The 25,396-nt window shown below is 28.9% G+C and overlaps 1 protein-coding gene across 1 annotated transcript in view; it reads right to left on the bottom strand.

Moving 5' to 3' along the window:
- Positions 1-8,918, bottom strand: part of LOC129971123 (Na(+)/H(+) exchanger protein 2-like) — a 170,061-nt gene extending 161,143 nt beyond the window's left edge. Inside the window, exon 1 of the mRNA XM_056084615.1 lies at positions 7,672-8,918. Coding sequence (XP_055940590.1) covers positions 7,672-7,921 — 250 coding nt within the window. The 5' untranslated portion in view covers positions 7,922-8,918. The remainder of the gene's footprint in view (positions 1-7,671) is intronic.
- Positions 8,919-25,396: the final 16,478 nt, after the last annotated feature.

Genomic DNA, 25,396 nt, shown 5'->3' with positions numbered 1-25,396 from the left:
TAATGAATGAAATAAAAGAAAAGGATATATGAAATAAAATGTACAACGCATATTTAATGGAATGCAGATTTATAACAGCATAATAACGTTATAAATAACTACATGCGAAGCTTATATTGTTTCAGATGGTAAGTCCTTTGAACACTTATATCATGTAATTAAAATTTGTTTTGGTACAATAAATACATCGTATTGGTTATTCTATATCAGTAAAAATGCGTATGAAGTTTAATGCTGCCATTAATATAATGTGGTGTTATGCGATTGAGAATATCTATTCCATTTAATTTGTTTATATTCTAATTCAGTTCAGTCAGTGGTTGGTTCTGGCTATTTACTGAGCATAATGATGCTGTGGGATTGCGTTACCATCACTCTTATGGTGTGATGTACCTCGAGTGACAGGAACTATACCATGGTAAGCCACAGCTTCAGTTCTTGTCTTCGAGCTTTCATGAGAACGGTAATTTATCTATCCCTGTTAGTTCTTTTAGAAGAGTGGTGATAATTCTTTCGTCACCTTACTAATTTCAGTAGCAAATCAGCCAATATAACTGGAAACACCTTTATATTTTTGCTCACAATTCTATTATAAAAATGATTTATTATTGCATACTTTTCATTTACTCATTTTAATTTATAAATAACTTTTTGGGACACTCTATACAGAGCACTGAAAGCAAAACCGCGATTTCCGAATCGAATCGGAAACTATAATAAAAGCATAGTGGCTAATTATTGAGCAGATTTATGATAAATCTTGCTTGTGCAGAATTTTCAAGTCGAAGCTTTTTTATTCATCTTTGAGAATTAATCACATAATAAAGAATTTGACGCAAATATTCATTGCTTATTAACTTATGGAGCAGATTTCTCAACAATTAGTATTCATTATTTCTTCAACATTCTGATTCAACATTTCAAGATTTTATTGCTTAAAATTACAAAACACTCCTCATTAAAATGGTAAAAGGAATTCTGATGAGTTTTCACTTATATCAACTATGAAATATGACCAGAAATATTTTTAAAAAATTTTTGTCATTCACTTCAAGCATTTATTGAAATAATATGCAAAAAGAACTGCATTACAAAATTTCTCAATGTTACGCAAATAAATTTGATAAAATAAATTCTATTGCAGATTCAAAGTTAAAATATGTGATGATTTATGCAAACACATTGTTTAAATCAAAGCAAATTTCAAAAATTGAATCAGACTAAAATTCAGTTGACACGTTAACCACGTACTCGTTTTATAGTTGCTCCTGATAACGAACTGCCAAAGAACTAAACTGTTTTGTACTACTTTTTCTTTTATCTTGCATCACGAAAGATAACAAATCTGAAAATTATTTACTAACTGGCCTGTACTAGTAGCTGCTGAAATTATCTACAGTATGAAAATTTAAAATGTCTCTCTGAATTTCAAGATCATTGCGAAACAAAGAATTTATTACTTATTCTACATATGATATAAATAAGGGAATTAGTATTCTTGACGCGAAGGGGTTGTTTGAAGGACATCGCTTTGTTTCAATTTTTTCTGAAAATATGCTCCGATTTTTGCTGAAGAAAACTTCTGTGGTAAGGGTCGCGAATAAGAAAAAAAAAATATTAAGAAGCACTGAAACATAATTTCTAGATCTGAAACCAAAGGAAATGGTATTCTCAAAACTTTCGCGCATGCTCTCTGATAAAGGTATATCTCCATTCTTGAAAAAATTATTTGTCTTGAGTTAAGTTAGGCAGTGAATCCGTTGTATAGCATTGTCGAATTATAGGTCTTTGTCACGAATCTAGGGATTTCACTGATCTATAGTGTGATCCTTGGCGATTTTTAGTAGCAGTTCTTCCCTGGCATTCGGTGAACAGCAACCGAAAATCGAAATTATGTTTTAGATTTATTTTATCCTACCGTTTGAAACCAAAATTTGACAGAATCACAATTATAAACAGAAAATTTTATATCAGCTTTCATATATTTAAGTCATTACTTTTTAGATTGTAAAAGTATAGACTGATAAACGGTCAATACTTGATGTTTTTTATTCCAAAGTAAATAGATGGGCCTTTATATTTAGACGTTAAATTATTACTATTATGACAACTGGGCGGACAGACTTCTTTTTAAAAGATTTCGCTCAAAATTTGATAGAAGTCTATAAATTCGGTGTAACGAATATATACCAGATTTCAACTGCCTAATTCAAAACATATTTTAATTATCGAGTCACAGACCAACCGATAGATAAACGAACAGATATAACGCCATAAATGGGCATATCGAACTCGAGGAGACCTGAAAGGTTTAGATTCGACAAAATCTCGAGTTGGAATGTTTTTGACGATTACAATATTTTGTATACTAGAAAATAAAAAAAAATTCGGAACGGCCTTTTTTGACAGAATTCCGATTAGGTATACTTTATTAGCCTAGATGAGCACTAGCACACATAAATGTCGTAAGTTAAACTAATGGAAACTTCTCCATAGATTTTTTTGTATATTTATACAATATGCTGCTTTCTGTGATGAGCGTTTTTTACATAATTAAGTCAATCGAAGTATTCTAAAATTCTCCTCTGTAACCTATTGGGTCAGAATTTAAAACAATATTTAATAATGTTTGCACCCAGATTACATGCCAAATTCATTTGTCAAGCAGGTTCCATTTTCCAGCTATGGTGTATAGAGAAATAGGCATATAGTAAATTGTCTGATGTACAAAATTTGAAACTATCACAACAGCCATTGTAATAATTTGCAAAATTTCTTATTCTTAGCTTCAGCTGTTCTTTCGGTTATTGCATTCATACACATAAAGGAAGATATACTTCCAAAAGTGGTTTTCTCGGATTCATGAAAGTCTTAGGTATTTAGATTCATTTAATTTTCATGCTGAATTATTTGCCGACTATAGTTCTTTCTTTTTTGCGCATATCGTGCACGAGAAAGCAAAAAGCATGTTTTGAGTAGAAGTCATAGAAAGTAATCGGAAGCAACGAAACCATATATGTACGTAGCCGACAATATGTTTTAATAACAAAGATTTCAAAAAGTTTTATGACATTTCTAGCTCAAGGTGGCATATTTCAGATTTATAAATAGAGAGCTTGCCTCAAAAATGTATGTTTTAGAATAATAGCAACGTTGGGAATAAAGGCAATGTGCGTGTTCTCTAGAGGATCCTTTATTGTTAGTAAGGGTCCAATGTCATCAAGTGTAGTTTGTTCCTTGGTGTTAGGTGGGGTTGCTCTTCGGCGGCCCCATCAAGTTTCCAGCATGGCCTCTGGCTAGGTATCGCACAGGTTTTTCGCATGACTGGGGTATCGTACAGTATAATGGCAATGTTCGTTTAGATATATCATCGTTTCGGACGAAAAAAAAATCAAATAAAGGTTTTATTAATTATGGGCGGATGATGATATTTGTAAGATTTATTGTATTTCAGAATCGACAGTAAATTTGGCGCTGTAAGACCAAAAATTAGCTCTTACGCAGTAAAACATAATCCAACCAGCAATCTCAATTTTAAGAAATATCTACTAACCAACTTAAGAAGCCTAATGAGATATCATGTACCTTCTGTCTAAATATTAAAATCATCTACTAGGTCAGATAATGGAAACTTCTAGAAAGGTTCTCTTTCTCTGTATTTTATTTAAGGTCTTTCTAGAGGATTTTTAAAAATAGGTCTTTTTGTTTTCCGCATATATAGAGTTACAAGTATTCTGAGAATAAGTCTCATCATCCTTTTACAACATATGCTACACTCAAACAACTATAATAAAACATCAAACATTCAAAGTAATAAATTCGAGTAATTTATTGGCCATCAAGATAGATAATTCAGACAATTTCTGTGTATAGAAATTTATAATACAATAATACACTAAGGCTGTCACACTCGTAAATATATATTGTTATGAATGTGTACTAAGAAAAAAAAGGGGGAAAATGTACTAGGTATCGATAAAATAAATACAATAAGAATGATTAGCTTCATATTTGTACGTTTTCATGTGCTCACGTGGTTGGTTGTTGATTCATCTGTTTTCAAACAGAAAGAAGTCTCCATCCTCTAGCAAAAATACAGATTTATATTTTATTATATATTCCCTCTATTCTACGGATTAAAAAATGTTTAGAAATCCATTTATTAAGCATGTTAAAATGTAGACATTTTTAAAAGGTCTGAACTAGTCTGAAGATCAAAACCAATGTCCTAAAATCATGAAGAACGAAAAACTATATAAAAAAAGAAATTATGCCATAATACGAATTAAAGAAAATTACTTTTTCTTTATATATTAAAAATTTAAAAGAATACTATGAGTATAATTGAAATTGCAATTTTATTGGAGTGTTCATAACACCGCTTTACTCTTTTACGAGTTTTACTTTGAAGTTACTTTTACTTTACAAGAATTTGTTAAATAAAAGTTATTTTTCTTATTTTATTTCACTAATAAAAGTATACTTTCTAGAAAATTAATTTCTGTTTTCGTACAGTTTTATTATTCAGAAAGAAATTACAATAAGATGTGCAATGGATTATTATAATCTTTACATAATCACTAAGTTTATTATCTTTCGAATCGTTTCAATGAAATTAAAAGAACTTTGTAATAAAAAAAATGCAGTTTTGGGGATGAAATATCAGAAAATCATTTTTAAGAATATTTTTTTCCTTGTCCTTTGATGACATATTTTTTAAAAACATCGGCAATAACCTTGATGAGATTATATACATACGCGTAAGAAAATAAACACAATTTTAAATGATTCAGTTAACAATTTTTGTGTACAACGCCACAGGACGCGAATGAAGGACAACATCACATTTTTACGGCTTAACTTGTAATGAGAATATTTTTTATCACGAATGAACACACTACTGTTATAAATAAAAGAAAATCCGCTCATGCCTTTTTGTCACACATTAGAATGTCTGTCATATACATAACACATTTATACTTTGAACATCTGACAAAAGCTTGCAAGATATTCGTTAAAGAATTAGTACAGCTTTGAGTTTATATAAAGGGTACTAGATATGCATTGCATTTCCCTCGAGAAACTTTTAAATGTAAAGATATGTATGAATCATACGGGAAATAATTTTTAAAAAAATAAAATAGGGACTCTAATAAATAGGGATTAAAATAAAATTCTTAATTGCGAAATCTTTTTTATCTGCTTAACTTTTTGAATACTAGTTTTTTTGTCGTAATAAGAATATTTTACGCAATATGTTATTAATAAAAAGAATGAATGTAAGTTCAAAACTTCATATTAACTCTTACTTTTTATTCCAAAACTTCAGATTTATTCTGTTCTGTTATATATTTTAAATTAATTCAGATTTTAAATTTATTTCGTTATCTATCACTGTAACATTTATTTTTTGTGTTATGACTACACTGCTAGCATTTAATAAAAAGTGTTTTAAAATTTTCTCTACATACTGAAATTTCATAGTGGATCTTATAAGTGAAAAAAGAAAACAAATAAGTGGTTAATTTAAAATAGTAATTTTACTCTGAAGTTTTTTTTTAAATGAAAGATTGAATCTTGAAAAATATTTTAACTCGAATATTCAAGGGAAGAAACTATTTCTAAAATTTATTTAAAACTGGTTATTTCGAAATAGAATGCAGTGAAACTTATAAAAAAAATTGACTCGAAATCAAACACAATTAGTGGAGTTAAACATTATCTGTAAAGGGAATGGAGCTGATGTACGTGTAAAGAATATTTATTACTAGAAATGCTATAAAGATGTATTTCATAGAAATAAGTTGCAATGAAATGATGACATAGACACTAGAAGAAATATATCTTTTATATTTATTTCGATTGGGAAATGAAATATTTCTAAACGTTCCTTTAAGCGTGATACTAGCTATGTGATATTTTATCCTATCACACTTGCTTTATATTATACAGTGTTTTCCAATCATTGGTTATTAAAATTACTTTCGAATAATTGCTTACTTTGAGGGTATTTTGTTTAGTCAGTTTATTGAAAATAAATGGCAAGAAATTAGACTAAGTAAATCTTTCATCTTTAAAATCGCAGCATTACACTTCAGATCATTTATACATTACTAACGTTTAAAAGTGACTAAATAGAAATTCTGGATTTATGAATTCTACTTGAGCTTTTTAAGAATACTTTCTTTATCTTTAGGAACGTTTATATAATGATATGCTCCAAAAATACCTCGCCTTTTTTTATTTAAAAACAATGCACGCTGAATTATTAAGGCATAATTTTATTTTAAATTTTTTTAATGACGTGTTACTGATTGTAACTTGAAAGATATTACTATCCATATTTGCAAAATAATACCCAAAACTCTTAAATATTTTGAGAAAGGCAAAACGACTATTAAGAATAAAAAATAAAATTAAGAATCTCAATATTGTTTCAGTAATTCTCTTTTTTATCGTAGAATTACCGCCCAATATATTTTTTTATGATGTAATTTTAAAACAGTAGAATATATGCCTATGCTGAATACCAGGCCTTTCCTATTTATCAAATGACATTCGTTATTATTAATATTAAAAGAAACAAAGTTCATTTAAAAATAATTTAAGAATTTGAAAGTTTCACCAAAATAGTTTTTCTTTTTCGTTTCCTAACTTAATGATTTTTTGAAATTGTAACAGTATTTTCTAATTGCACAGCACACGCTTATTGTCACTTTCATGTTTCTTTAAATGAGTATTTTTTGTCCAATTATGTAGAATAAATGAATCATTACATCATGCTAGTTATAATTTGCATGTTTTTGAAAATGCATTTAGATTAATATTATAGCACTTAAAGGAAATCCATACATTTTATAAAAACATTTTTAAAATTTTGAAGAAAGAGGTATTTTCCATTAAAGATATTTTCTCGTCTAAGTAAAATTATAGAACAAAATTTCGAAACTGTGATATATTTTCAAATCTTACAATATTTTTACTTGTGAAAAATTACATAGTGAATAAAAAAATAAGGAAAATGGCAGCATTTACATATTTTCGATCTTCACTTAAACCGGATAAATTTTTCTATATGGTAAAGAATGCATGTTATTACGATTAGGCTTCTCATCTTACCAACGCTTTAACTGAATTAATTAAAGTGTTAATATGAACACAATTCTTTTATTTTAAGCCCGATATTATTTTCAAAGACGTTTTTTATAGTTTAAATGTATGACATTGTACTTGCAATAATATATTTCAAAAAGGATTTTTCTATTACGATAATAATTCTTAACCGCTTAGCAGATATTTGGTGTAGTTATTACCATATATTATCATTATGAGACCAGTGAATAGTTTTTAAAAAAAGTGTGATATTATTTGCAAAGTTTGGATTACATTTTTACAATAATTTCATTGTTTCTATACTTCTTTTATACTAATATATTTGGCAACTTTTTTTTGTAGCTCTGATATTATTTTCAAATTGCAAAATACATGTTTACAACGATTTAAAAGATAATGCATCTCGTTCGAGATTACAAGCTACTGTAATCGTCAAAAGGAAAATAAAGCATAGTTTTAAAAATAGAAACTGAAACTTAGAATTTCTTCGCTCTACATCATATAAATTTCAGTGAAATTATCTCTAATGTAATAAAATGAAGAATGCATGGAACTTACCTATTTTGGCGAGGCATGCTATCGCTATCCAGAGTGAAATGATGAAAGGTGTAGAAATATGATGAAAGTCCACCGTGAAGATGGTGATGTGCTTTTTCCTTTCGAAGGATTCACTATCGTTTGATAGAAAATGTTCCACAGATCCCACGGAATGCGACTCGGCGCTATCTTCGTGCCCCGAAGTGGGAAGGAGGGTAAAACAGCAGACGAAAAGGAATGCTAACAAAAAGCGACTCATTTGGTCCTGCATACTAATTATTTTTGAAGCAAGGTATTTATCTATATATATTCTCTTTTAACCGTAGAAGTTTTTTTGAATGGTCACAATTAATCTTGCTGAATATAGATGATGTAAAAGTGCTTTTAGTTGAAAATTTTCTTAGCAAAAAATGGTCCCTTGTTGAAGCAAGTCTCTTAAGTCAGCTGCAAAATAGCACACTTTGTTGAAATATTTTTAAAAAAAAAGGTTTAAAATTAAATATAATGTAGCGAAAAAAATGGCTCAATGCAAAAGCGTTTGGACCAAGTCAGTTTTCTTTTAGAAATAAATGAAATGGACGTTTTCACGCTTTTTGGCAAGAATTTGGCAGTCCGAAATCTACCGAATAGAAGTTTTCCGCACGTTTTTGACCGCAGTAAAACTTTTCTAGTATTTATTATGAACAGTATTTCAAAACATTAGTAAAGTTTTCAAACTTTAAATCCAATTTTCATTCGAAATCTATACAGAATTCCAAGCTTTTCGTTAATAACTTGCAAATCAGTGTCCACTGATAACATTTTAATTTGCTTTCATCAATAAAATGGATGAAATTTATCTTTCTTCTCGGTATAATTTAAGATAGTTGAATATTCTGTCCAAAATTCTCTTCACATAAAACACCAGCTGTATAAATCAAATTCTAAGTCTCTGAAATAGCTATTTAAGTTTATTAGTTTTTCAATTACAAATTTTATAAAAGGCACTAACTTTTAGCCATTTTAACTTGTAAGCAACGGCAATAACTTCAGAAAGTCACGATCAGGATCACAACTTACGGACGGTAAAGTAAATTTAAATAACTGCTATGTCACATGGATAAATAATAAGTCACCCTCATGGGAAGTCGCAACCGCTGTGACTACAGTAATATCAGGACAGTCATGAATAAGTGTGTATCTCGCACCTCAGGTAACTTCCGTGCACCGCACTCGGTAAATTACTGAAGCTCTAATTTTTGCAATGCAACGTATAACGCTGCATCTTCCCGAATTCATCTTTTTCCGAGGAGTGGGGAGCTTTGAGATATAGGGCGCAGCACAGTCGCGCCTTCTTGCGTCATCGTGACGTCACAGTGGGCTGCGCCGAATCCGAATTTTGGTACGGTTGTGTATAAAGGGAGTCAACGGTATGAAATATTGTTATTTAAATACAATTTTGTACATATTGTTGTTGTTTTATTCCTATATTGTCACCTTAGCAAAAGTGAGCATTTGTGGGAAATTGAAAGGTGGAGAAAAGTGAAGTTCCCATTTGTTTGATCAATATATTGATTTCGAAAATAGCGTGTTTTGTCCAGAAAATGTGGTTTAGGTTATACTGCCTTTTGTAATTTCATTTCATTATTAGTAATTTAAAATAAATAAATAAATTATTTGATTAAAATTAATTTAAATAAATCGAAAAAACTTTTAAAGGGAATTTAATCTTATTAGATAGTTATTGAATAATAATAATTTTTCCCGTTAAGTCTGATGTTCAATAGAATTCAAATTATCCGGATAATTAACTAATTGAAGAAAAATATTATTTCTTTGGGGGAAAACCGCTTTCAAAGTAATAATTTAATGACTACAAAACAATGTGTTTATATAGTTTATATTTAATTACTGTATTAAAATATCTACGAATACATTGATCAAAATTATATCGCCATGTTTAATCATTTTTACCTGAGAAGATTTTGTTTGAGAATAATTGATGATCTGCATAGTTTGAATTAGGATAATTGGGATTTTAAGAGCAACATAAATTATATAGATTCCATCGCATATTTTCTCTTCTGAACTAAAATTAAGGGAAAAAAGATTCTTATTGTACCTAAATAAATAATCTGTGAATTATAATGCAAAAAATATCGAAATGTAGAAGAAAAGGAAATATGAGGATTTCGGAAAAGTATAAACAAATAAATTCATTTTCTAAACTCTAATTTAGAAATAATTCTGAAAAACGCATTAAAATTAGTGAAAATAGATAAAAAATTAGTGAATATCTCAAAATGTATAGCCATGATCGCTAAACTTAAAACATTGCTGATAAACGCTTACGATCTTACCCGGATCTCACTCCTGGATGATGGGCTTTAATACTTTAGCGGTCATTGAGACTTAGTTTCGTTTCGTTATATGTATGCTCCGTTTTGAAGAAACTATTCGGGTACAGGATTCATAACGCTGAAGCGTAGTTGTAAGACGAGGACAACATATAGGGCGAAATCTCTCTTATCATATTTCCGCACCACACCAGCAAAAAAATATTTAAATCTGAGGGATTCAAAGAACGCCAGTCCCATTTATGTGGCAGTTCTTCGTTTAAATGAATTTAGAACCAAGAACTCTCCAATTCCAAAACCTTACCCATCAGGCATTTGATCCTTCCTCCAAGACGGTGAAGCCCAACTTTAAAATGAAGTAGTTCATTTACAAAGAAAATGAAATTTATTACTCCGAATGAACATGAATCTTTCTTGTGTTTTGATAAAAATTCCTATTTTCTAGGCAAATATGGCTAATTCTGGATTCGCTACATGTATCTTTGCAGCACAACAATCACAACAGTACATTGTAAACCTTTCAATCAAATTTCATTATTTAGTTGTTAAAATTTCTAAATATGCCTGCTTTTTCATAATAGCTTACAATATTCACCACTAAGAGTTTAGTTTAGTTATATTTACATCCCGTTTCAAAGAAACATTAGGGCTATTTCGGAACGGACCTCGTAATTTTGAACCGCGGTCAGATGAGGAGGATGACACCTGAGCTGACATTCACCTCTTCAAACTTCCACACTACGCTAAGGGGGTGGACATTTAGCCCCGCTTACATTGATTCTTCGGTGGAATTAGTCTCGCCGGTTCCGAAGTCGAGATCTAACCATCGCGGACCTTTCAACAGTAAAGAATTACAGGTCATGTTAGACGCCCTATCACTCCTGTACCAATATAAGCGAATATTTTAGCAGCCCATGATAAAATAATGCTTATCTTCTGTATTGTTGCAAAATGAAATGAAGTGATCATTGCGCGCCTTAAGTAATATGACTTTCATGTTGCAAAATTGGTATATAGAATTATCCATGTTCATACTTATCCATTATTTACATTTACTAAAAGAAAACAAGAACTGTACTAGATTCAAAACTTTCTCCCAGTTTTGAAAGCAATCACTGAAAGCAAGATATTCCACAAAATAGAAAAGAGGGTTGAAGAGAATTAATGCCGTCAGCCGCTCACATATCCTTTTAAATTGTTTAATTGGACGTTATGAGCATTTGAGTTTGATAAGCTTATTCTTGACTTACTTAAAAAGCATTTTTAAAAGTTTCTTTTCATCTAGTTCGAGTTAATATTTGTTAATTACATTAATATTCTATTATTTTAAATTAATATATCATTATTTTAAAATTTGTAGTGAACTAAAAAGAATCTATAAGTTAAGTAGTTTACCCATTACATGTTCAAACAATGATCAATAATATTCGTATTGGGTATATGAAGGAAATTATTCAACATTATTTTGTATTTTGTTCCAAATAACAATTGTAATGTGTATAAATTATGGCGAAATATAGAAAATGAATTTTTTAGCTGTTGTTTATTTATTTTATAGCTATCGTTATTTATGTTTATATACATTTATTATCTTTATGTATCTCCCCCTTATTATGGATGTATTGTGGAAAAGATGAAATACATTGCGTTTGAAAACCAAGCTCGTCATTGAAAATAATTAAGTGTTTCACATCTTTATCACATTTTTCTCTCGATTCAAAAAGTAATAGACGATAGAAAAATAGTTTTAAATAAAAAAACAGGATGCAAATGTAAAAGTAACGATAAACACTTAAATGGTCTATAAAAAACGATTGCAAACCAATAGTTCATTACGGAATCCCGATCGCGTAAAAACCTAGATGAGATGGCTATTTTTTTTTAAAGGAAATATCAGCCTATGTATTTCGACACCAATTCATTTATTAGAAATAATTTCGATTTGTAGAAAAGAGCACTTTTAAAAGAGGGACAATTCGGTAGCTAATAATTAAATCCTCTTATGAAAAATTTTGAATTTCTTTAGTAAAAGGAATCGAAATGAAGTTTGAGTGTCCTAATTTACTAAAAACAGCAGTTATAATGCTTTCAAAGACTTATAAGAAATAATAGTAGCTTTAATGCAAATGTAATTATGACCATGTCTGCTTATTAGCATTGTTAGAAAATATGGTAAATTTGTTTTCACCATTTTTGACCTGGGAATTAATTCTTTTATTGAAATTCTTTTCAGAAAATTTTCTTTTAATTCATAAGAATCATTCCCGAGTTTTGTTGGTGTAGTTATTCTGAAGAAATTATTAAAGGAAATTTTTTAATTTATCCATTTGATGTCGATATTGCATTATTTTTATTGGTTTTTGATTTGCGGTTTCTTAGGGATAGTATTAAAAGTGGTCACCATTACATTTTATTAGTGAGTAATCAGCTTTTAGTTATAAACTGATTTCGGCAGTGCTATATTTTTATTGGCATCTTAATTGTGTTATCACGAAGACAACATTAAAAGCGGTCACCTTTAGGAAGGTGCCCTTTAGAGAGAATTTTTATTGAATTCTTAAGAATAGAATTCCTTTTCTGATCTTAGTTTTCCTCAGCTGACTAATCTATAAAAATCTTTATATGGTAAACTTAAGCAGACCTATCTATGAATACATAATTGAATTACCATATAAAATAAATAAGTCTTTATTATATTGCTTGTTTAGAAAAGAAAATATAATATCAACTGAATTACTTATTGAAATTATTATAATTTTTTCCTGTTTTTACGTAATATATAATTCGTATACATCTGAATGCATTCAGTCTAGCAACAAAAATGTATGGTAAAAGGAAAATTTCCATAAAATATTGATGAAACCCCAAAGAAAAATTTTGTCTATCTGTCTAGCCGTATGAATGTAACAATAATTCAAAACCGCATCTAGAGGCAAATTAAATTAGGTGTATTATATTATTACCAAAATTGTAGGAGTATATCAGGTTTTAAACGAAAATCAGTGAAGCTTTGTTGGCTATCGATATGTCCACTTGTATCTCTGCATATATGCATTAACAGATAGATGTAAGCCTTATATACATATATTGTACATATACGACACCGAAAACCAGAATACAAAGAAAGCTAGACATTTTTTGTATCTAGTTTGTTTTGAATTTTGATGTAAATCCACCAAACAGTTGTCTGTCTATCGGTCTATCTATTCGCGTACGTGTGAATGTTATAACTGAGACAAATTTCATACTTCTAAAAATAAGCTAAACAGGGTATATAGTCTTGATTTCACAGTTAAAGATGTTTATCAAAGTTTGGTGAAATTCGGAAGCGAGAATTAAAATGCAAATTAAATTATGTTTATTACATTGTAAAGTTAAAATAAAACTCATATTATATAAACACGTGGAAACTGAATACATAATTAGTTACTCGATGAAAACATGCACATAATCTAATAAATTCACCGAAATTTAATTCATTTCAGATATAAGGAAAGCACAAAATAATTACTTGAGTTCTCAGTGGCGATAATAATACCAGATGTAAAAGCTAATTAAATATAGTGTAAGTGATAACAGTCGAGTCTTCGATATCTACTTCCAAAATGATTGTATTGTGTCAAGAGGATTCATCTTACTAAGTCTATATCAGTTACATCTGTAAGGGTTGGAAAGACCGATTTAATTTTTTTATATGGGAACGAAGGGGACGATAACAAAAATAGAAACAATGTTGAATAAAATATCATTGTTGCCTACACGTGAATTCCGGATAACCTATATTTCAGAAATAAAAGAAAATTGATGAGCAAATGAAACTTAGCAGATTAGCATTTCATGATTTCGTTTAATATCTTTATACAAATCGTAATAAATTATAAAAACGAAAGACTACAGAATGAAGATGAACATGAAGAGATTGAATGAATATACGGTGCATCCAAATAAATCTAATTTAATTTTTCAATAACTAATTCATATTCAGTTAATGTATAATAAATGCATTTTACAAAAATTGTAATACAACGCAAAGTTATAGTACAACGTAACCTAAAGATAATTTTCATTGCAATTTAACTTATTTTATATACTTATAGAGTATTCTCAAAATTATACAAAAATTTTGTTAGATCTTGAATGAAAAATTAATGATAAACATAAAAATTCCATTGTATTAATTATCTAATGCAAATACAGACTCTTAAATCAACGAAAGTAATTGAACGATGATGAAGATTGCCAGATAACTGCTAATAATGTTAATCCATTGCGTTGGAAATATTGTCAAAAATCTGATTTGCACTTCGATATAAAATCTTTCAGCTCCCTATCGTCTCCAGACTTGAGCTATGAACGCTATTTTTCAAGGGTATCTGTCAAAATGAAATCCATCTGCAATGAAATCCTATGAGTGAGTAGCCAACTCACCTCTGCGTCAACGTCCTCGTTTTACTTTTACTGGAATTTCCTAAAAATTGACCTTCATTCATTCATTATTCAAATATATTAATGCATTGATTCACATGATAATTAATACATTAATTCATTTGAGAAATGACACTTTTATATACTTAGTAAATTATTTTATACTAGTATTATTCAAAGCTTTCGAAACATTCAAGCATTTACTCGAAAAACAAGGTATTTCTTACCTTAAAACTCAATAATTTGCATGATTATACGCGTTTCTTAAGAAATAATATCTGTATAATTAGGAACAGTGAAAAAAAAAAGAAAGTCATTGCCTTCAATACAAGGAACAATGAATGCATTAATATATTATTTAGTATATTATATATACCTAAATTTTAACGTGATAATATTTTTAGGCTGGCATATTTTATGTAAATTTCATTTTGCAATTAAAAAATTGCATAAAAAATAGGTGGTAACTTGATGTTTAATGTCCAGAGTGTAATAATCTACAACATTGATTTCTGGTCTAAAAGTACAAAATTTAGCAGAATGCTATTTCTCGGATAAAAGGTACTCACTAAGAAAGCGTTTTTAAAAATCCGGTTAAATTTTTAATTAATTAAAAACAAAATAAAATTTTAATGCGTTCATTAATAAATTCGTACCACACTATTGCACAGAAATGATTTTTACGCAAGTTTAAAATTTAAAAAAATAGCATTTTAAAGATACATTTTTTTATTTTCTAGCGACTCTTCACCAACTCTAGTATAATTTTCAAAATTAATTTAAAAAAAATTTTATTGTTGAACGAAATTTATATGAATTTTGCCATTCAAAAAGTTTTTCTTCATGTGTTTCTTCCATTGTTAAAGTTATAATCTTAATATATATAAATTACGTGTCACGTTGTTTGTCCGCGATGGACTCCTAAACTACTTAACCGATTTTAATCAAATTTGCACCCCGTGTGCAGTTTGATCTAACTTAAAAGATAGGATAGCCCTTTTTTTGAAATTTTAATTAGAATTTTAATTATTAATTAAAAACTAATTTTCCCGCCAAAAAATCTTTTCATTTTCCCCACTGCCAAATGAGTACGGCTTCACTTTTCTTTTCCCAACAGTCATGAGGCTAGGCTTAAGATTTTTCGGCTGATTATTTGAAACGATTCTATTTATTTTCTTAATGTTTGATGCATTTAAAATTAAACATTGTTAATTAATCGATCTTTCAGATTCATTCTTAAGTGCTTTTAAATTAAAATAAAACAGAATAAATTAAATTAAAAATTTCTACTTTGCATAGCGTTACCCCAACTGGCGTAGAAAAACTCACGCATTTGCGTTACCGTAACTGGCGTTGAAAATTCACGCATGCGCATTGTGTTCCGATTGTTGACATGACAACTATTATCAACGGATGATTTAAATTACTTTTAGGTTAGTTGCATGTTTTTGTAATTAAATTGTATTTATGTTAGTTATATATTTTTTGTATACGCTTATAGTTTTAAGTACATCGTTTTTTTAGTTTTTTTTAACCTGTTTTCAACCGATTATTTTAAACGATTCGTTTTATTTTCTTATGTTTCTTATGTGTTTGATGCATTTAAAATTAAACATTGTTAATTAATCGTTCTGGTCATAATGAATCTGAGAATATTTTGTTGACAAATTCTTGAAATATTACATAAATTAGGAAAGATATTCTTTAGTGCCCATAAAGTTTAAACGCTCAGTGACTGTTTTCAGTAATCATATTACAAAAAATACTTTGTTTCAGTAAAAAATATTATTATATTAATTGCAGATTAATCCTTTCCACTTTAATTTATAGTATAAATTCTACGGGAACTAACAGAAAATTAGAGAGATACATATTACGTTATGACTGAAGGCGTTTATAATATTATGAGAGAATTATATGACTATCAAAATTTGTAGTTTTAAAATATTTTGATGAAGAAGCTATTAAAGTAGGAATTGCATAAAATATTTAATTATTAAAATTTTAACGAACATTAAGATTGGCGAACCGGCTGGTCGCCAAAGGCGGCTAGTTAAAAATATAACACAATGTTCATACTAGTGATTCGAATTTTTTTTATTTTTTATTCAAGCAAAACCAATTTTATGTTTACTAACACAGGAACTAATGGTAACTGATAATTATTATTAGCATACTGAACTTATAAAACCTTAAACAAATATGAGTGAAAATTACATGTACATTACATATACTATTTAAAAAAGATTGGAACTAACATATCAGGAAATGATTAGTTGAGAATATCCTCATTAAATAGTTTTTTTCGATCGCTAAATAAAAATATATAAAAAAATGAATATTACCGTAAAATGGTAATATGTCATAATTTATAAGTAGCTTTTCCTATATAAATTTCTTTGCTAAACTTCATTTGTTATACTGATAATGAAAACTGGGTCCTTGATATTCGCGAACTATCAAGAAAATGAATATGATTGAAAGTAATTTTTCATTGTATTCAACAACAGAAGGAAAACTTCAGAAATGATGGCTTAACACAGCAATAACAGATATTGTTTTGTTTTGAAATATGAGTTTACTTCCATAAAAGGCTTCAAATAAATGATCTGGATAAGAAAGATGCATAAATGTTACTTGCGGGAATAAAAATAAATACAGAAAAAGGTTTCATCGCAAATATATGGCGTAAGAGAAGGATGTTTGTCCTGATATCAGAGACATAAAATCGAATTATTGTTATATGTTCTCCGAATCGTACGTATTAACTACGATTTTAACGTAAAGCAACCGCAATACAGTAAAAAAAAAGGAACTATAATATGTTATCTAACAGTATGCGAATATCAACGTTCAAATTAAAACGCATGTAAAATAAAGTTGCAAAGTATATCTTAAGATGAAAAATAATTATTCGTGCCATGATCGAAAATTAAAAAAAATTCTTTATTAATGAAATAATATATAATTTTCTTTTCAATGGCAACAGCTTTTTATTCCCTTGTTCAGAAAGCTTCAAAATTCAATCAGTCAATTGTTATAAATCAGAATTCAACTAATCAACTGGAGAAGCTAGATGGCGCTATTTTCAAGTGTTTGACTTTAGTGTTAATCACGTAAAATTCGGACTGCTTACAGAGAACATGCACATTTACGAATGTTGAAACGGCAGATATGATGATTTCGTCCAACGATTCTTAATTCAATGAAATATCGAATATTTTGGAAAGAAGTTTCTTAATCTATAAGGTATTACTGTGAAATGTGAAGAATTTTGAATGAAAAGAATTTTGAGTAGTTGTTACGAAACAGTTTGTAAGTATTCACAATCCAAATATAAAGTATCGTGGGAAAAATTATCAACATTATTATAAAGTTGACAAAAAAGTTTTGCAATTTTGATTAATTAATGAATAAATGTTAATGAGATTGGTCTAATTCATTTCATTTTTCGAGCTAACATCTTAGGACAGATATAAATCAAAAAATTCTTTCGGTTTCATAGGAGTTTAAAACGAGGAATGCCATCAAAATCTAAAAGTTGAATATTTTAACGAATACAGTACTTTCTCTTTATAAGCTTCGTATATGAAAAAATAAAAATGATAAAAAACAATTTCAGATCTGTGTCGTCGAAACACATATGAGGAGTACATTATAGCCGTTACGGAATGGATAATAAACGACAAAATGAAAAGATATTTTTGACTTGCCACCTTTGGCAACCAGCTTGCTTGCCCGGAATATTGGCTTTTATGGCTGTTAATTTTTAAGTTCATACACGTAATACATTGTTTAAATTTCCACCTGGTTCATTCACTGTACAATATGAATTTAATCGAACCAGTGCGTTATAAATAGCTGCAAGGGCAATTCAAAAACTGCATATGATGAAAGTTAAAAATCCAACCTTTAATTTAACATCCAAATAAAAGAATTTTTTAAATTTAAATTTTAATATTGGTAAAAGCACGCGACTAAATGATTAGACGGGATAATGAAATTAATTCGAATTTCTTCACTACAATAAAAACATTTAAAAACATTATTACAAATTACATATCAAATTAAATTTTTTTTAAATATCAAAATTAGAGAATATATTTTATGATAATGAAATTGGCATCATCAAAAAAGGTACTTTTTTATGATGCTTTCATACTTTTTAATTTTTAAATAGTATGAAAATCCTCTTTGTAATTATCTAAGATATAGCTTAAAAACGCCATTATCTTTAGTTAAGTTTTGGACATAGAAAACCTGACATGATCTGCCTCTTGTCTTAAAAAATCACATGCGTCAAGTTTCATAGGAGATAGAATATTGTAGATTCGTACAAAGCATTCAACCTTATATAGAAAAATTTGTAAAAGAAAAGAATTTTATCAAATATGACAGAATCATCATTGTTCATGCTTGAAAATATCAATACCTTTGGCAATCATATATTAGGAAAGTACTTAAGCTATAATGCTGTATCCGACTTAACAGACCTCTTTCCTGTTTCATAAGAAGTTGCAAGTGTTTACAGAGATAAATAGAAGAATGGATGCATTATTCATGCGATTTTTTTTAAAGTAGTGAAATTGTTTCAGTACTTAATTAAGATAGTGGTATAAGTCTTACCATTGTTATATGACTTAAGATATTTATTTGACAATAGATTTGATTCAAATTTTAAATGCATTGGTGTTGATTACGGTTATCATGTTCATATGATACACTTCAAATGTTTATGATAATTTGACTTTGAAATCTGCTGCAAATTTTTCTGAAAGAAAAGAAAAAATACTGACATAAAAGATTGTGAAGTTAAATGTTAATGACAAGAGCAATTACGTTTGTCATGCGATTGTGAAGTCACGGGAATCGAGTCATAAACGAGTGAAAAGAAGGCCGTGGATTTTGAAATCCACACATTTTTTGACAGATTTTTAATTGAATATAATAGTGGGTGAAATACGCAAAAGGATTCTATTTTTTATCATTAAAATTTTATTTTAAGACTTTTAACTTAAAATCTGCACTTTCAAAATGTTAGTTTAACAATGATTTTTCTGGAAGAGAAAATGAATCGTGCTTTAATTTTTTCATATATTACGATATGGAAGAGGAGGGCAATCTGAGATTGCTGTCTCAACTCAAAGGTAAGAGAATTCCAGTTCCGAAACCAGATTTCACTAAGAATTCCAATATATGTGTGGTTGGTGTATATTAAATTCGCCTCAATAGCCAATGTTCGTCGGTTGATGTGGCGCGGAATTTTGAAAAGGGGTATCGGTTGAGATGTCACCTTCGTAGTTTGATCATGACTTAAAATTCTGAGCTCATATATTGCTTCTCATCAGAATAGGAAAATAATTAAAATGAACCATCTCAATAAGGAACTTCCAAGTGAATTCTACTTCTTTTATAAGTGTCTTCTTAATATTCTTTAGAAACCAGCAATAGATTTTACTTCAACTTACAGAAGGGCAAAGTTTATTTTAATCACAATTTATATATGGTTAAATGAAGAGTAAACAATATTTCTTGAAATAAATAATTTGCATTCTCAAAACTGAAATAATTATATAGTTAGTTATATTTGTATATCCATACGTTATTTTGTGTGCCATCTGAATTGGGAAGAGATTAAAGTAAGCCTGAATTCTATGGTAGATAAAAAAAGAAGACACTGCTTAACGCAAGACATCCATTCCCAAATTGATGCCTATATGTTGCTTAGCAACCTGAAGAGGTGTGGCGATGGTAGCACAAAAGAAACTCATATAACTTCCACTTTTTGTACATTAATCCCTCTTTTTCGTCTTTTTTATTCGTTTATTCGACTATATAAGAGCCTTTTTTTGGGGGAGGAATTCATTAGTGCCCGTAATGACCTCAAACGAAAAGATACAGAATCGATTGGATTCAGTAAAACTAAAAAATGATGACGGATTTCGCATTTGTAAATAACAAGAATAATAAGCATTTCGTAAATAAGTTTCTCGCATATCGTTTATATAAATAATTTAAGTTATGATCAGTCTATATCTATTGTAATAGTGGTATGTTTTGTAAAATATACCACTATTACAATAAAGGATAATTTCCATTTTCTACAACTTCTTCTACAATCATTTTATTTTTTATATTTTTTTACTAAGGTAATTTTTTAGTATCTAAATATTTAATGTTTGCTTAAATTATTTTGCAAAAACACAATGAATCTAAACGTATTTTCAGTTTTTTAGCCAATGAAAAGTACGATAGAAATAATTAAAATGTTCTTAAACTGAATAAAGCGCATTCTTGTTAAAACCGTATAGACTAAGTATTCATTTTGAAGATAGCAAAGATTTTACTTTATTTATAAAAGGAGTGATAAATAAACTGCAAAAAATCATATGATGTCACAGACTCATGAAAAGCCGAATTGTATATTTGAATCTATGTATCCGTTTGAGCTAAGGAAGGTGTGATATAATGGGCGCCAATTAATTTGATTGCAATTAATACTAGCAATCGATTTATACTATCAAACTCCTTTGGTATCGAACCAAAGTACCTAAAAATAATTTTTAGTGTTATCACTACATCATTTAATGTTAATAGTCACAGTTTTGAATTAGAGAATTGTCTTATTTTTCATTTTCAACCAGTTACTGATATTCGTGGAATTTCTTGCTATATTTATAAAGTCTTTTTTCTGGAAAAGAGCAGTTTTGATTGTTTAAAGGAACAGCCACACTGCCAACTCGGCTTGAAATCTATTGAGGAACTATAAACCACTGTCGACTCCGACTGAATAAGGAAATTAAAATGGAATAAAAAATTTATTTGATCGCTAAAGACAAAATTTAAATTCTTGATAAGTATGAAAATTTGCCTAAAATGAGTCAACGTAACGTTGCAGTGTAGATGGAAGCTTTGCAGTCTCTTTTCTCTTAAAATTTTGAAAAATCATGAGCTTTTTATGCGCAAGATCTAGGCAATAGGCATTCATAATATCAAGAGAGAGGAATGTGTAGAAGAACATTTACCAATCAAGCACATAACATTTTGAAACGCGACATTCATCATCGCCCAACAAATTTTTAAAAAATAAAACAAGTATGAAAAATATATACGTGAAATGTTAAGGAAGAGTTATCGATAACTAACAATTAATAAATTTTTTAAATTACTATTTTGGAAATAAATTATAGATTAGTCCGATGAAATTGTTTTTCCCTTTCTCTTAATGTAATAGAAATATATTTAATTTTACGCAATTCTGTTTTTGTTATCAGTCGGATAAATCTATCAAAATTCGCAGGACTCGAAATGCTCACATTAAGCGGAAGCTATTGTATAGATACTTTTAGGATGAATTGTATAGATACTTTTAGGATGAATTGTATAGATACTTTTAGGATGAATTGTATAGATACTTTTAGGTAATGAATTTCGTTCAAGAATTGACGTAGCTCTACAATTTTGGTGCAAAAAGTGACGTAATAATTTTAGTTGCTCCAGTTTATTTTGTTTCTGAATTATCCTATACAAGCATAGCGTAATTCTTAACTTGATTTCTCTGTACTTAGAACTAAAATGTGGAGATTGATAAAAATTCAGAGATTGAATTCTTTGGGAGTCACAAAACTTTCTCTTTGCACATATATTTCGTTTATTAGAAAGCAAAGTCCTATACGTTCAGATTAAGCTACAAAAATCAAATCCAAACTCATACTTTATTATCTCTTATAGACAAACTATATTCTATACTGAACCCACCAGACCACTTATTTGTCTGTCTTTAGCTATTCCGAACCTACCTCTTCTATTATATTACGAAACCAGCTTTTAGAATGAAAGGCATATTTTAATTTCTAAAAAGGATGATACTTCATTAAATGATTAGAAAATGAAAAGTAATGGATAGTAAATCTGGAGTGCTTTACGAGATCTGAAACCTTAATGAAATTACATTGAGAACACCATTGGCATATGAAATGCATGATTAAATTTTCTGCACTATCTTTCTAAGTGAGAGTCTTATCTTAAAAGTCCAGGTGCATCAGGTGACCTTCTGGCTCTTTGATCCCTACATTTAATGAATGAGTTTGAATTTAACTTACTAATTTAGTAGTATGTATCACTTAGGTCATAAGGACGTTGGTTCTTATATAAGCAGTTATGCTAGTGATACATATTCGTGTTTGTTATGGATGTAATACAAGAGACTCAATTACAATGGAATTTGAGTATTTCGTAATTAACAAGACCATATTAAAAATTCCAATAATCGAAATATTTGTATTGTGAAGGTCGGTTTAAAATGAGTACAGCAAGAGAAAGGGGCAGATTTAAACTAAAATGATAGTAAATATTATAATTTAACAGTTTTAATAAATAATAAATAATGCATAATTAATTAAAAAAGAAAAAAATATATTATACATATATGAAGTAGCAAAGATTATAATTAAGAATCTTTTTAATAAATTGCAGCAAATAACTAATTTTAGTAAACAGATAATATACTGCACTTTAAAAGACACCTCAATATTGTTGTTGCTTTATTAATTTTTGTTGTATTGTTGCTATTAATTTTGTTATATTGTTGCTATTATTAATTTTTTAAGTAAACACACACACACACACACACACACACACACACACACACAGACACACACACACACACACACACACACACACACACACACACACACACACACACACACACAAACAAACAAACAAACAAACAAACAAACATTTCGTTGTATTTTTGATTGGAATATTATAGCAACAAAGTTCACAATTGAATTAAGAATCCTGAAAAATTATTCATTGGTTATTATGACCTACACAAGGTATGGATATTTAGTTTAGTTTAGTTATATCAACTTCCCGGTTTAAAGCAACATGAGGACTATTTAAGGACTGGTCTCGTAAATTTTAACGAAATGATGATGATTGATGTCAGATGACGAGGATGCCACATGAGCTGTCACCCCATCTCCAAACTTCCACACCAAATCAGTAGGAAGACGTTTCGCCCGACGGATTTAACGTGCACCAGACCCGCTTACAAGATGGTTCTTTGGTGGAATCGGGTTTCAATCCTGAAACCCTCCTGTTCCGAAGCCGATGCCTTATTACCAGGTCACCGCAGTGAACTCAACTATATTTAAAACAGTTTTCTAAGAAAGCAAAAAGATACATTAGACCATATATTGAACTCATTAATTTTAGCTAACAATTATTATTTGACTTTTTACACATTTCCAGTATTCTAAAGTATCTAAAAAAACATGGAAACTTGAAAGTTTACATTAATTATTTTACAAGCGAGTATCATTAGGATTATTTTAGCTTTCACAATGGAGTGCAATTTATTGAGTGTAAAGAGAACTCTGCATAAAATATCTTTTGTGTTTATTTACACCGCTTTCTTCAGAAAAAATTATGAAAACAAATTTCGTCAAAAGCGTAATATATTCACAAGTTTTCTCAAAGGATTTATATTCATAATCGGAAGAATTACCAGTTATCACTAATCACGAATTAATACGTTCGCGACCGTGTTCAGTTATCTTAAGCCACTTCCCTAATCTTAACAAGTGGTATGTGAACAATGTCTAGAGCTTATTATCCTACAGCTGTTGATTAATTTAATGTTCTTACACAAACTATTCCACTTACGGATGAATTCATGCATTTTGCCATTAAAAATGTAAAGCGTTACATGCCTGGTCGGAACAAAATACAACATTAAGTAAAAAAGTAATTGCATAAAATATTTCACAGACAAAAGTGAGTGTCACGATATTTCAAATATTTTTAAGCACTTCCTTCAACGTAAACAACTTCATTCTTTTTTCCAGAATTAAAACTATGTGGGAGGAATAACATCTACATAAGCAATGAAACCTAACGAGGAAAAAAACTAAATGAGTTGAACGTAAAACTTCTAATAATGGCTGCGAATATATTTATATCTTCTAAAACATCGTTTCAGTTATCATAAAACAGTTTAATGTGCTTGGAGTAGTTCCTCCAACGGTGACAACAACATTGGGATGACAAAGTCATTTGGCAAAGAAACATCTAAATGGTCTCGTGCCCGATTTGGAAGGTTTCCATCTGGTAGATTACATAAAGCCGTTACCTAAACTCTGCCAGGGAAAATATTTGTAATTCCTTACAACCATAATGGTGTTTATTTTATCATATGGTAAACAAATTAGTTGATCGATTCTCCATCATTTTTAACAAACTTATTGCGTGAGTTAACGCAATAACGTGACGAGCTTAGTAAAGATGAAATTTTTTAATTGGTTTTCTGCTCTTTTAATTTTTCACTGGTATACAGTTTTGGTTAAAATATACTATTTTCATTTTTTCAAAAACTAATATACAATTAAATTTCTCTAAAAAGTTAATTAAATTACATTTTTATCTATATAAAATACACCATCCAATTGAGTACTTGAAAAATATTTATTGCAATATTTGCCAATAATTATAAAAATGAATATTGAAATATCTTAGCGAATAAAAATAGAAAATAATATGTAAAAAACATTTTAAAACAAATACTGTAACTCCTCGATTATCCGTGCTTGTCAATCCAAAACTTTTATTAAAAGTTTAAAAGAAGATTCTGATATCTAGTCCGTAATAAGCTGATGCCTTATTTACCTGTATTCGTATATATTTATTTAAAGTACATATTAAATGTACTTTTTAATTATATAGCATCAATAAAGTACAAAATGTATTCAATATCATCGCAACGCGTACAAGTCTACAGAATAAAATAACGAAAACTATTGTTACAAAAAATAATTTAAAAATTGTTGGAAAATTTAGGGAATATTTATACTATATTTATAATTTTTATTATAATTTAAAAATTTTTTGAAAATAAAACTAAAGTTTTGCATAGAAAAAAATTAACCTAAGTGAAAAAAAATATATAATTAAAATTTAAAATGGTTTTTACGTAAGAATATTCT

Source organism: Argiope bruennichi, chromosome 6 (genome assembly GCF_947563725.1).
Source record: "Argiope bruennichi chromosome 6, qqArgBrue1.1, whole genome shotgun sequence".
Lineage (NCBI taxonomy): Eukaryota > Metazoa > Arthropoda > Arachnida > Araneae > Araneidae > Argiope > Argiope bruennichi.
The sequence above is the reverse complement of the archived record's forward strand: the minus strand, read 5'-3'. Positions and strand labels throughout refer to the sequence as shown.